At 28.8% G+C, this 13,669-nt stretch overlaps 2 protein-coding genes across 2 annotated transcripts; both read left to right on the forward strand.

The window, feature by feature from the left end:
• The first annotated feature begins 1,318 nt into the window (after positions 1–1,318).
• LOC148233400 (all trans-polyprenyl-diphosphate synthase PDSS2-like) lies at positions 1,319–5,995 on the forward strand. Its single transcript, XM_088190735.1, has 2 exons — positions 1,319–1,706; positions 4,831–5,995. Exons 1-2 carry the CDS (start codon positions 1,458–1,460, stop codon positions 5,845–5,847), a joined length of 1,266 nt encoding a protein of 421 aa, XP_088046861.1. The 5' UTR covers positions 1,319–1,457; the 3' UTR covers positions 5,848–5,995.
• A 1,902-nt stretch (positions 5,996–7,897) lies between these two features.
• On the forward strand, positions 7,898–13,385 carry LOC148233401 (all trans-polyprenyl-diphosphate synthase PDSS2-like). Its single transcript, XM_088190668.1, has 2 exons — positions 7,898–8,308; positions 12,272–13,385. The coding sequence occupies exons 1-2, from the start codon at positions 8,060–8,062 to the stop codon at positions 13,310–13,312; spliced, it is 1,290 nt and encodes a 429-aa protein (XP_088046794.1). The 5' UTR covers positions 7,898–8,059; the 3' UTR covers positions 13,313–13,385.
• Positions 13,386–13,669: the final 284 nt, after the last annotated feature.

A 13,669-nucleotide genomic window follows, 5' to 3' on the forward strand; every position in this document is an offset into this window, starting at 1 on the left:
TCCCATACTGAAGATTCATTAAGATTATCTTTGTCGGAGAATATACCCAAGAGTGAAATTAAGCCGGAACTCTTCGGAACACATTCCAGTTTAAGAGTATTGAGTTTTATACATATAATGATGTAGAATCAGTTATTTTATACATCTTTGTGAAATGCTGCGAACGTTGTGAATCAAACGGATCGTTTTTGCCTATATTTGTCAATGAATTATTATTTTTTATAAATAATATTTTTAATATTTTTGTTGATAAATTGCCATTTTATTACGAATTGGAAGGTGCGTCGTTTTTATTTATTATATTAACAAAAAACTTTTGCTTAAAAGTTTGTCTAAACATGCGTATTTTATAATTATTCTGGCTATATATAAACAGTTATTGCACCGAAAGAAACTTTGCAGCAATAAAAAAAGTACAATGTTTCTATAATAAACTGCTTTTTCTTTAATTAAAATAATAAAATAAAAATAATTTAAATAAAATGAAAAATCAAATAGTGGATATATATTTATTAATAACTAATTTAAACCGAGATTCTCACGCCAAAAACGAAAAATAAAATCTGAATTTAAAGAAGTTTTGAATTAATTTTATATTTAATTCTGACTCATTAAGAATGACTAAATTTGCTATATTTTTTTAAATTGATTATCGAAAAATTCATTCCGAAATTCTGTTTTATCAACAACTTGGCCTCCATTTTTTTTTTTAAATCAACTATTCAAATCTTTGCGCCAGACACTCGTCACTACACTAAAAATATTTTTAAACGTTGCATTTGCATGTGCAATAGTGATAATGTATTTGATATTTTTTTTAAATTGTGGAGAATTTTTAATAAAACAAACCCCTTGTTTATTACACAATAATGTCAACTTTACATGGAGTTAGCTTCTGCGCGCACACTTTGAACGTTTGATACTGAGTGAGCAGTGAGACATACGGCGATTACGCAGACGCTTACGTTTAAATATGAAATAACTATGAAACTAGCAAAGAGAATGAAACATTTCTTTTATGTACAATTAATAAAAGAATGCTTAGAAGCTGCAGTAGACGTTGCTTCTTCAGACAAAAAATACCTAATCTCGTTTTATGATTGTCTTTTTTGTCTAATCGCGATATAGCCAAATATTATATATTTTTTTGTGAATTTTAATATTTTTATTTCTTTCGAGCTGCTATGCCTTGCACATGTATTTAAATAAATATATATGGACAAATTAAAAAATGTTTTATAAATTATTGTCACCAATATTCTGCACGTATAAAACCTAATCATAATCCAGCACCGCTTTTTACTCGTGTTATTATCAAGCACTGTCGTACGAATGCGAGTGGGATTATATAAAGACGAAGAGAGAAGTTACAAAAGCGAGAGTGCGCGTCGCGGTCAAGTGGTAGCTACCGATGTTCGTCAATCGGTGATCAATTTGTGTAAATTTGGACATTCAATATGTTTGCCAAATGCGGCCCTGTGTCGCATCTATGTCGCAAAGGGCGCGTTATCATCGCCGTGTCCCGCTCGATCAGACTTATCGGCCGGCCGAGTGTGAGATTGTACTCCAGCGAGAGATCGAAACCGGAATGGGATAGGGCCATGATTGAGGCGGAAAGGATCGTCGATTATCCGTCGTCATTCGCCAATCTGAGATGGCTGATAGGCGGTGAGATGGAGAACGTGGCTCTGCATTTGAAGAAATTGGTCGGTGACAGCTGGCAACATCGACATTATATCTATTTTTTAAAATAAGTCCTCCAAGGGTCGTAATAATTGGTTGATGACCATTTTTTTTATATGTTATAGAGCATTTTTGACCCTTTTATTTCTTTTAACGAAGTTAGGATATTTTTAATTTTTAAATAGCTGTTATTTTAAAACAAAATGGCAAGTTTTGTAGCAATAGGAATAAAACTAAAAGAAGTTATCGTATTCCCAAAAACAGAGTATTAAAGTAGCTAAGATAACGCGAAATTTAAAATAGCCTATATCGATATGAAATATTTAAAGATTTTTTAAATTATATTTTCCTAATTTTGTATCACTGTAATAAATAGATTAAAAAATATCTAAACCTTTTTAATTCAAAATTGGTTTAAAAACAAACCTTTTAAATAAATTAACATTAAATAATATAATGCTAAAACAAATAATTCACAAAACGAGTTAGTCCACTTTTATTCATAAAAAGTTCGAGTGACGTTTTTAGTACCAATTTACATATCTGGTAACATTTATTCAACATTTAGGCTGGCGACCTTGCTTTTAACTCTAAAATTGCCAATCATCTAACACACATATATTATTTAATCTTGTTGTCTTGTTGTTCCGCAGAATGAGTCAGCCGAAATTTATTTAAATTTTTGCTTCTGACATTAATGTTTACTTCCCTACTAATAAGCTCACCAATATTTATTTTAAATACTTCAAATGTATTTTTATTTTTGCCACAATAAAACAACAGTAATTCAAAAACTATAGCAGAATCATTATGTAACCAGCACGACAGAAAGGTGGTATAAGTCGACGACTAATACCTGAAAGAGCTGGGTTCGAATCCCATACGGATACTAATTTTATTTTTAATTCTATCGTGTCTGGGATATCCGAGATTATATAATTATAATCTCGCGGATGAAAATCGTGATTGAAATAACATCGAGATAGTAATTGTAAGTTGTAATAATTGTTAGGTTAATCAATAAAATAGATTTCAGTCTAGTGTCTCACTACTTAGTAGTAGTTAATAAATGCATTTAACTAATGTCTGTCATATTGCAATAAATAAATTTAGAATGGTATGTATTTAAATTTTATTGAATACCTTTTTAAAATAAAAAGATCAGATTTCATGAGAAATAGCTAATGATATTTTCAATGCTGGACATATATGACATAACTTCAAATACTTTTTTTCAGTAAAATGGGCTTCATGATCAATATATTTGTCTTACATAATTCTTTCACAAATTCATTACTAAAACATACGTCTTAACCAAAAAAATCAAACAGAACATATTTATAAAATTACAGTTAATATATTTGTATAATTATATAGTTGTTTCCATAATAAAAGTGCATTTGAGATACTGAGAGAAAAATGGATTTATTTTCAAAAGTATGCCAAATTTAGTCTAATTCATATTATTGTGCACCCAATTTTAACAACAAAAACAATTGACATACTCTTATCTTAAAGATCCAATAAAATTATTAGCTTAATTTTTTTTTCCTAACTTATGCATAAGTCGACAATAATCCAAAATTTTCACTGAAAATGTAAATTTAAACCTTTTTTTGCCACCAGAAAAAATTACTAGTTGTAATTATAAAGTTACAAGCTAATTTTAAATATGTAATATTTCGCAAATTTCTTTACGCTGTGTTTTAACTACTTTTTTAATCCAATTATGATAAACGTCACACGTAGCGTAAAATAATGTCTGTTTCAAAAAACAGAAACAAATATGAATAACACCAATAGATTTTTTTAAATATTTTTATACAGAAGATCTGACGATAATACCTACCGAAGGATACCTTTTTATAAATTGTTAATTACCATAAATATATTTTGGAGCACAAAAACTATATACATATAAATAAGTTACTATTAATTTCATATACATACATAATCATAAATTTTACTATGTGGTTTACCTTCATTAAAATAAAATCAACTTGTTCTTTCTCCTATTTTTTTACATGCAATTTTTTGCCACTTCACCTACATATGTATACTTTTTTAGACAGTATAGCAAATAAAATAGTTTTTCAAATACTTTTAGTAGCAATTAAGGTACTATATTCTATTATGGAGATGTAAGATTTTTAACTATCAAAAAAGTAAGAGTAAAATGCCTTTAATAAATAATTTTAACTTCAAAGTACTGTGAGCCAACAGGCATTTACATCTAAAGATCTAATATGTATCATAATAAATAATACAAATGCAGATATTTTTATTTTTTATATTATTCCGTGAAAGCTAAGGTGATTATAGTTTATGTATTCTATCAATAACATAAACACACTAAAAATCAAATGTATCACAATGTATTAGATAAAGAACCATGCGACCATATAAGCACTAAGTAAAAAATACTATAAATAATATTTGCAAAGAGAAAGCTGATGTAAATACAATGAGAATCAAAGTCGAATAATGCAATTTATTGATATATCTAACATTTTTTGATAATCCAAAATATACATAAAATATTGTATGCAAATGACAAGTATTTGTTTACTATAAATGTATTTTTTAATATTAATATTGCCAGTACAAAAACTTATATTTAACATAGGACAAAGTCGACAATTAGACTACATTAACACTATATCTCTTCGTGCTTACTATATTATGCATAATAGGTGCATTGAGTTTTTGTGGTATTTATGCAAATATCATGTTAATAACACTAACATAGGTACATACATATTATTACTTGTGAGATAAAATAAAAAAAAACATTAATAAACATTTTTTATAATTATTATTTAATAAATAAATAACTATAATCTCATTGTATTTTTACTTAAGGCTTATGCGTTTTCTTGTACATAATTAGAATCTACAGTGAGTCGACAACCATCGAAAAATTGTGTAGCATATCACTTAAAAAATTACATTTATGATTCAATAAACTTAATCATTGTAATGGCCGAGTATGTATTTTTATATTCATTTTACGCTTTGTCTATTCATGGGTACTATTTCTAACTCTAGTGGTGATCGTTTTCTTGAACTTACAATCTCGTGCATTTATTACATATAATGATAATAATTCATTCTAATATATTTATTAATATTGAATATGTGTTACAGGTCGGCAGTGAGCATCCTATATTACGAATGGCGAAAACTTTACTGTACGGTTGTAAAGACAATTCCAAAGCATGGGGTTTGCTCGTTTTATTGCTTTCGAAGGCAGTTGGAAATATTCCAAAGTATGATCAAATTATCGAAAGCGTCGAAGTCAACGGCGTTCTGCAAAGTCAGAGAATTTATGCTGAAATAACGGAATTGATCAGGACCGGTCATCTCATTCACAAGTGTTTGGTTAATATTAGAGAAACCGTCGATCCCAAGAATAACGATATTATGGTATATGGAAATAAAATTGCTTTGTTAAGCGGAGATTTCTTAATATCAACAGCCAATGCTATGCTGTGTGGACTGAAAGATCAGCACGTATTAATGCTTATATCGTCAGCTCTTCGGGATTTAACTGAAGCTGAGTTTGTCGGCGAGAGAACCTTGCAAAACGCTCCAATACCATCAAAGCCCGAAAAATCCAATAATGAAATCGTCATCGATATCAATCAAGACAATAAAGTAATGTCTATAATTGACAATGCTAGAAAGACAGAACCTTTGGATACATTTGACTGCATAGGGGATCCAATCAAGGAATGGACTATGAGGAATATGTTGAATGGGGCCAGTCTCTTGGGCCGAGGATGCGAAGGAGCTCTTCATCTTGGAGGTCATGATCAAAAGATGCAAAGCAAAGGTTATAATTTTGGATGTCATGTGGCTTTGGCTTGGCAAGCAGCGATGGATCACAAATCGTTCTCTTCAGACGGCAACGAAACATTCTCGTTAGTTTCTGCTCCAGTACTGTTCGCTTTAGAAGACGACCCTTCTTTATACGACGAGATAGACTTTTCAAAAGGAAACCCATTCGATTATGATATTTTTAAAACTGCTGTCAAGAAGACGACAGCCATAGACAAAACGATGAATCTCTATCGTGAAAATTGTATGGCGGCTATTAAGAATATTGAAGATTTTCCGAACACAGGTGCAACTAATGCATTAAGAAAATTCATATCTTTTTAACAAACATGATTACGGCAAAATTGGCTATTTGTAGATCTTTATTATTTTTTATAGAATACTATTTATTGTAAATATATTTAAATGTATGTGCAAGTAATTTTATTGTCTTTTAATTATTTTATTGATTCAATTTGATTTGTCTTTTTCATTTGCATTTTATTTTTTATTAGTAATTAATGATAAATACACTTAGAAATGGGCAGTTAGATAACTATATTAGACACCACCAGCAATTTAGTGCTAGCAGTTTACCGTCGCGTCAATTGATCACATAAACAATTTAATGACCGCTAGCATATTTTATCGCCAGGCAATACATATAATTAATATAAATTTATTGGTAATTTTTAATTGAAAACATAGGTTTGTCAATATGTGTTATTTTTGCAATCCGCGCAATAAATAAATACAGTTTTACTGAATTATAAATAAATTATTGATTATATTTTGACTTGTCTAGATAGTAAAATTATATTCATAATAATAAAAATGTAATAGTATTAAAAACATAATAAAAACATAATTTCCCGATAATAACCTTTATTGCAGCGCAGGTAGAAACAAAAACAACACACAATTGTATTTTTGTGTGACATATACGACTTTATTTTAAATTGGATTCTATGACGTTCACTGTTCTAGAGCAAGAACTTAAAATGTACTATATAATAGATTACAATATGTTTCATCGCAAAGAAGTGGTAACCGATTTGGGTGTGCTATTACAAGAGGACTGCTATAATATAATACATACGCAATAAAGCGTCTAAAATGTTGGGATTCGTCTTAGGATCAATTGAGGAGCTATTTTTATCAAAAGTTAAAGGTTCCGTTGTTATGACAATAAGCGAATTCCGCTGCATTATTGCACTTAATTGTATAAACCTCACTTATTCTAAGAATATCCTTATATAATTTTATTTATTTATTTAAATTAAAAGACCATCGTAACTTAACAGGTTACTCCAAAGCGTCACTTCAATTGGCATCAAAAGAGGACGAGATAGTGATTCTCGAAGATGTTCTGGAACCCAAAACTGAAATTTCTCAAGAATAGCTGGATTGTCGACAGCACCTATTGACAATTGGAAAATATCAATTCGAGCTTAGCTCAGAATTGATATTTTCTAATTGTTTTAACTAAAAATTTAAGGCCCATTCGACTGTCAATAACAATCGTGATACAATTAGCAATAACAGCTGCAGCTACATTACAAAAACAATATAAAAAACCTTTTTCAAATATCGAAAAAGAAAATAAACCTAAATCTTTTTGCATTCTGCATAATTTATTCTTATCGGAGCGGATTCATAGATCACCAAAGCAAAGATAAAGCCGCCGGCCGGTTAGTTGTTGGACATTCAAATACTTTTAAACATCTGGCAACAACGCCTTCGGAAAGATTTCTTATCTTATTTCTTGTCTACTTTTATTACACAAAAATAAGGGTAGTAATAAAAAATTGTAAACAAATTTTTGTCATTCCTAGATCCTTAATAAAACCTTCCAAGAAGTATGCATATTAAGCATGAACCAGCCTTTACTGCAGTGTTATAAATAAGGCAGTAGTTGTAAACCATTCAAAAATATTTTTAAAGAAAATATTTTATTTAATAAAAAATTCTATGCCAATTACTTTTTTAGGTAACCCCATTTTTGTACCTCTAATAAAAGATGCCAGAGAGAAAATATTATTTTGAATATTAATATACCAAAAATTGGGCATTTACAAAATAGGATTAAAAATATATTTTTTTATCTTAAATGTTTTTTTAATTTTTCTGAAAAATATATTTCCTAGGCGATATTATTGATTCTTTGAAGAAAAAATTGCAATTGCAAAAACAGTTTGTGGATGCCTTATGGTATAGCTATAATATAATATATAATAATATATTGTTTTTGTGAATTTTATTATTTTTAATTATTTACACATGTATTTAAGTAAATAAATATTGTCAAAATAAAAATGTAAATTAATAAATTATTGTCACCATAATGCTAATTGTTTTTTTCTATATGCATAAAAAGTAATCATAATCTAGCATCGCTTTTTTACTCGTATTATTTTAATAGCACAGTCGTACGGGTGCGAGTGGGATATAAAGACGAAGAGAGAAGTCACGAGTGCAAGAGTGCGCGTCGCGGTCGAGCAATAGCTACCGATGTTCGTCAATCAGTGATCAATTTGTATCAATTTGGACGTTGAATATGTTCGCCAAATGCGGCCCTGCGTCGAATCTATGTCACAAAGTGCGCGTTATCATCGCCGCGTCCCGCTCGATAAGACTTATCGGCCGGCCGAGTGTGAGGTTATACTCCAGCGACAGATCGAAACCGGAATGGGACAGGGCCGTGAGCGAAGCTGAGAGGATCGTCGGCTATCCGTCGTCATTCGCCAATCTGAGATGGCTGATGAGCGACGAGGTGGCGAACGTGGCTCTGCACTTGAGGAAATTGGTCGGTGACAGCTGGCGACGGCGACATTACATAACACCGCGTTTTTGGGCCATACGATGCGCGCGCATCCAAACACACGCGGTGCCATAACAACACTGTCCACCAAAATACACGCATAACTTGTTGAGCGGCCTTTTTTAAATTATGGCCTAAATTAATTCAATATGTTGGTGTATTTAAGACCTATTATTTTTCACATTATATCTGAAAATTAAAAAAAAAATGTCTATATTAAATTTGTGTATAAAAGTTTTTTTAATATTTTTAGTATCTAATATCCAACATTTTTGACCCTTTTATTTTTTACGATTTCTTTTAACAAAGTTAGCATTTTATTAATTTCTAAATAGCTATTAGTTTAAAACAAAATGGCAAATAATATTTTTATTATTTGCCATTTTGTTTTATAGCGATAAGTATAAAACTACGGGAGTTATCGTATTCCCAAAAACCGTTATATACCCTATAAATGACTAAAAAAAAAACATTTTGTAGAAAATCAAGTTTATTTTTTTTTTAAACGAAGTTTCGGGCTTTTAATCTATTTAATTGCCGTCATTTTGAAACAAGATGGTGAATCTAGCAAACTGAGCCAAAATATTTAGTCTACTTTTTTGTGATGTTTTATAGCGAAACTACGATAGTTACATATACTGTTAAAAATAATAAAATTAAAAAAAAAAAATTTATCTAAACATATTTTTGACACCTTTACTTTTTTCTCTACTGTTTTTAAGCGATTTTTTAATTTAAAAAAAAAGATATCAGACGTATTTTACAAAATTAACTGAGATATTTTAAAAGTTTTTTAAAGCTATGTTTTATAGCGAAACTATGGTAGTTATCGTGGTCGAAAAACTTTTTTTTTTATTTTTTTATAAAAATTTAAATTTATTTTTAATTTATATTATAAAACATTTTTTCTACGATTTTTTTATTCTTTTAATACCCGCCATTTTAAAACAAGATACCGGATCATAAATATTTAACAAACATTGTCGAGACATTTTTGTGATTTGAGATATCATTTCAAATACATTTTAAATTGTATTCAAAATGATATTAAAAAATCATTTTTATTTTTATTATAAAATATTTTTACCATCTTTACTTTTTTCTCAATGATTTTTTATTACAAAATTACTTTGTTAATAATTAAATATATTTTTTTGATTTTCATTTATACTGTACTTAATTTTTTTGAACACAATAACTCGTAGTTTTGCTTTGAAACAAGATGGAGGATTAGACGAATTAAACTTAACAGCGATATTTACAAGTACTATTTTTGAATATAGTTTTATTGTGGTACGATCAAAACTATGAGTTTACGTGTTCTAAAAAATCGTTATATACCGTATAAATAAAAAAATAAAAATTCAAATTTATTTTCATTGCATAAAAAACATTTTTTAATCTCTAATTTTTCTCTGTAATATTTTTATAAATTACGACTTTTAATTTTTAAATAGCTGCAAGTTTTAAACAATTAGGTAGATCAGGCAGATTTATCGATTTACAAGATCTATTTTTTAGTAAAAATGTATAGCGATACGATTAAAGGTACGGGAGTTATCGTGTTTTCAAAAACTTCATTTAAAAAACTTTTTTAATCAGGCTGGCTACATGATAAAAACTACAGATATTCAATATTTTTTGCAATAGGTGCACTTCGGCCATTTAACCAACAGATCAAGTAGTACCTATCCGTCATATTAGCTGATGGCAATCTACGGAACGGGTAGAATCATCTTTTTTAGTCTTTAATATTTAATAACGGATTCTGCAGTATCTACTCACAATGACATATATTGATTGTAAACTTAAATAAGACTAACTAATCAACAAAATAAATTTCAGTCTAGTGTTTCACTGCTTACTTAGTAGTATTTGATTGTATTTGCCCCGTTATAATACATTGGGTAAACGTCTTTCATACTGCAACTGAATATTTACAATAAAAAATGTAATGTATTTTTTTAAATGGCATTTAAATAACTTTTAAATTAAAAAGATCAGATTTCATGAGAAATAGCTAATGATATTTTTATGATGGGCATATATGACATAACCTTAAATACTTTTTTTCCGTAATATGTGCTATAAGGTCATGGTTAACCTAATCATATCACAAATTCATGAAATTGAAAATGATTTCCCAAAAGAAATACGTATAAACCTATGAAAACGTCATTTATAACATTACAATTAATCATATATAGTTCAACAAATTATATAGTTTTTCGCATAATAAAATTGTAGTTGACATATCCTACACTTACTAATTCTACATATATTGAGCATTTAGGAAAAAAATGGGTTTCTTTAGTCAAATGCATATTACAGTGCATCCAAATTAAACAATAAAAACAGTTGACATACTTAGTCGATAATTATCCATAATTTTCACCGAAAATATAAATTTAAACCTTTTCAGTCAACAATTTTTCGCATTCCTTAAAATATAAAATAGAATAGCATTTTATTGGGAAATAATAACGCGGCTTATTTGTGATATCAAACATTAATTTTAAATATGCTAAATTTTTCTCTCATAGTCTTACAAAATTTTTTACAAAATTTTTTTTCACGATGTTTTTATTACTTTTTAATAAATTATGATAGACGTCACACGTAGCGTAAAATAATGGCTGTGTCAAAATACTAATAACAAAAAACAGAAGCAGAAATGAATAATTATAGATTTAATATTATGCAAAAATAATAAGCATTTTTTAAATATTTTTATATAGAAGAATACCTTCTTATAAACTGTAAATTACCATTAATATATTTTGGAGCCTAAAACTTGGCTTTAAATTAATTCTATATACATATTAGTTACTCTTATTAATATATATTTTACAGGAATAATAAAAAAACTGTGTGATTTACATTCTTTAAAATAAAATTATCTGGTTCTTTCTCCTATTTTTTACATGTAATTTTTTTATCATATTTACCACGTATACTTTTTCTGACAGTATAGCAAATAAAATGGTCAAGTTATTATTTTAGTATTTTTTTATGATTACATTATATTATGGATATGTAAGATTCTTAGGTATCAAAACGGTGAGAGCAAAATAGCTTTATTAAATAATTTTAACTATAAAGTGCTATTAGCCGATTTACATTTACATCTAAAGATATAATATGTATCATAATATTATTATTATTCTGTGAAAGCAAAAGTGATTACAGTTTATATATGAATTCTTTCAATAAAATAAACACATTAAAAACCAAACATATCACAATGTCTTGGAAAAGAAATCTATGAGACAATATCAAAATTTAGTCAAAATAATACCATAAATAATATTTCCAATAAAAAATTGATATACGTACAATGTGCGTTAAAGTCGAAAAATATTTGATAATCCAAAATTTACATAAAATATTGTACGCAAATGACAATGAAGTATTTTTTACTGTAAATGTGTTTTTTTATTAATAATATTTCCAGTACAAAAACTAATATTCGACATAAGACAAAGTCTACATTTAGAAACTAACACTATATCTCCTCGTGTTTATTATACTATGTGCATTAAATTGTTTATAGTAATTATACAAATATCATGTGAATAACACTAACATAGTTATATACATATATAATATAATGAAAAATATATTTATAAACATTTTTTATAATTCATATTTAATAAATATATTACTATAATTTCACTGTATTTTTACTTTAAGCTCATGCGTGCTGTTTATATATTATTATAATCTACAGTGAGTACTTAACAAACTACACTCATGATTCAATACACTCAATCATTTAATTGGCCGAGTATGTATTTTTTATATTCATTTTACGCTTTGTTTATTCCTGGGTACTATTTCTAACTCTATTGGTGCTAGTTTTATTGAGCTTACAATCTCATGCATTTATTACATATTGTGATAATAATTAATTTTTATATATTTATTAATATTGAATATATGTTACAGGTCGGCAGCGAGCATCCCATATTGCGAATTGCGAAAACTTTACTGTATGGTGGCAAAAACAATTCTCAAGCTTGGGGCTTGCTAGTTTTATTGATATCGAAGGCAGTCGGAAATATACCAAAGTATGATGAAATTATCGAGACCGTCGAAGTCAACGGCGTTCTGCACAGTCAGAGAAATTATGCCGAAATTACAGAAATGATCAGGACTGGTCATCTCATTCACAAGTGTTTGGTTAACATTAGAGAAAATATCGATCCCAAGAATAATGACATTATGGTATTTGGAAATAAAATCGCTTTGTTGACCGGAGATTACTTATTAGCGACAGCCAATGGTATGCTATCTGCACTGAAAGATCAACACTTATCAATGCTCATATCGTCAGCTCTGCGGGATTTAACTGAAGCTGAGTTTGTCGGCGAAAGGACCTTACAAAACACTCCAATACCATCAAAACCCGAAAAATCCAATGATAGAATCGTCATTGATATCAATCAAGACAACAATATAATATCTATGATTGACAATAGTAGAAAGACTGAACCTTTAAATACATTCGACTGCATAGGAGATCCAGTCAAGGAATGGACTATGAGGAATATGTTGAATGGGGCCAGTCTCTTGGGCCGAGGATGCGAAGGAGCTCTTCATCTTGGAGGTCATGATCAAAAGATGCAAAGCAAAGGTTATAATTTTGGATGTCATGTGGCTTTGGCTTGGCAAGCAGCGATGGATGTCGAATCGTTCTCTTCAGAATGCGACGAAACATTCTCGTTGGTTTCTGCTCCAGTGCTGTTCGCTTTAGAAGACGACCCTTCTTTATATGACGAGATAGACTTTTCGAATGGTAACCAACCAGATTATGATATTTTTAAGACTGCTGTTAATAAGACGACAGCCATATCCAAAACGATGAATCTCTATCATGAAAATTGTATGGCGGCCGTGAAGAGCATTGAAGATTTTCCGAACACAGATGCAACTAATGCGTTAAGAAAATTAATATTTTTTAGCAAAAATGATCACGTCAAAATTTGATATTTGTAGATCTTTATTAAAATTATGTTGAAGACTATTTATTATAAATATATTTAAATATATGTACAAGTAATTTTATAGTCTTTTAATTATTTTATTATTTAAATTTAATGCGCCTTTTTTTCGCATTTCATATTATATTAGTATTTCATGATATATCAACAAAAACGTGCAGTTAATAAACTATAATGGACACCACCAGCAATTTACCGCCAGCAATTAATCACTTGCATAAACAATGTATAGCCTACAAATGATCACTAGCATATTTTAACGTCAAGCAATACATATAATTAATGTTATTTTTATCATCGCGCAGTAAATACAAGTACACTGATATTGCCCATTGAAATTATA

Source organism: Plectrocnemia conspersa, unplaced genomic scaffold, assembly GCF_051122295.1.
Source record: "Plectrocnemia conspersa isolate PC_06_02 unplaced genomic scaffold, ASM5112229v1 ptg000008l, whole genome shotgun sequence".
Classification (NCBI taxonomy): domain Eukaryota; kingdom Metazoa; phylum Arthropoda; class Insecta; order Trichoptera; family Polycentropodidae; genus Plectrocnemia; species Plectrocnemia conspersa.

What these genes read in the sequence shown, in the direction of transcription:
- LOC148233400 (XM_088190735.1), top strand. Translation starts at nt 1,458, where the DNA reads ATGTTTGCCAAATGCGGCCCTGTGTCGCATCTATGTCGCAAAGGGCGC. An exon ending in CTCTGCATTTGAAGAAATTG is followed by an intron (nt 1,707 to 4,830) that starts GTCGGTGACAGC and finishes TATGTGTTACAG; the next exon opens with GTCGGCAGTGAGCATCCTAT.
- LOC148233401 (XM_088190668.1), top strand. Translation starts at nt 8,060, where the DNA reads ATGTTCGCCAAATGCGGCCCTGCGTCGAATCTATGTCACAAAGTGCGC. An exon ending in CTCTGCACTTGAGGAAATTG is followed by an intron (nt 8,309 to 12,271) that starts GTCGGTGACAGC and finishes TATATGTTACAG; the next exon opens with GTCGGCAGCGAGCATCCCAT.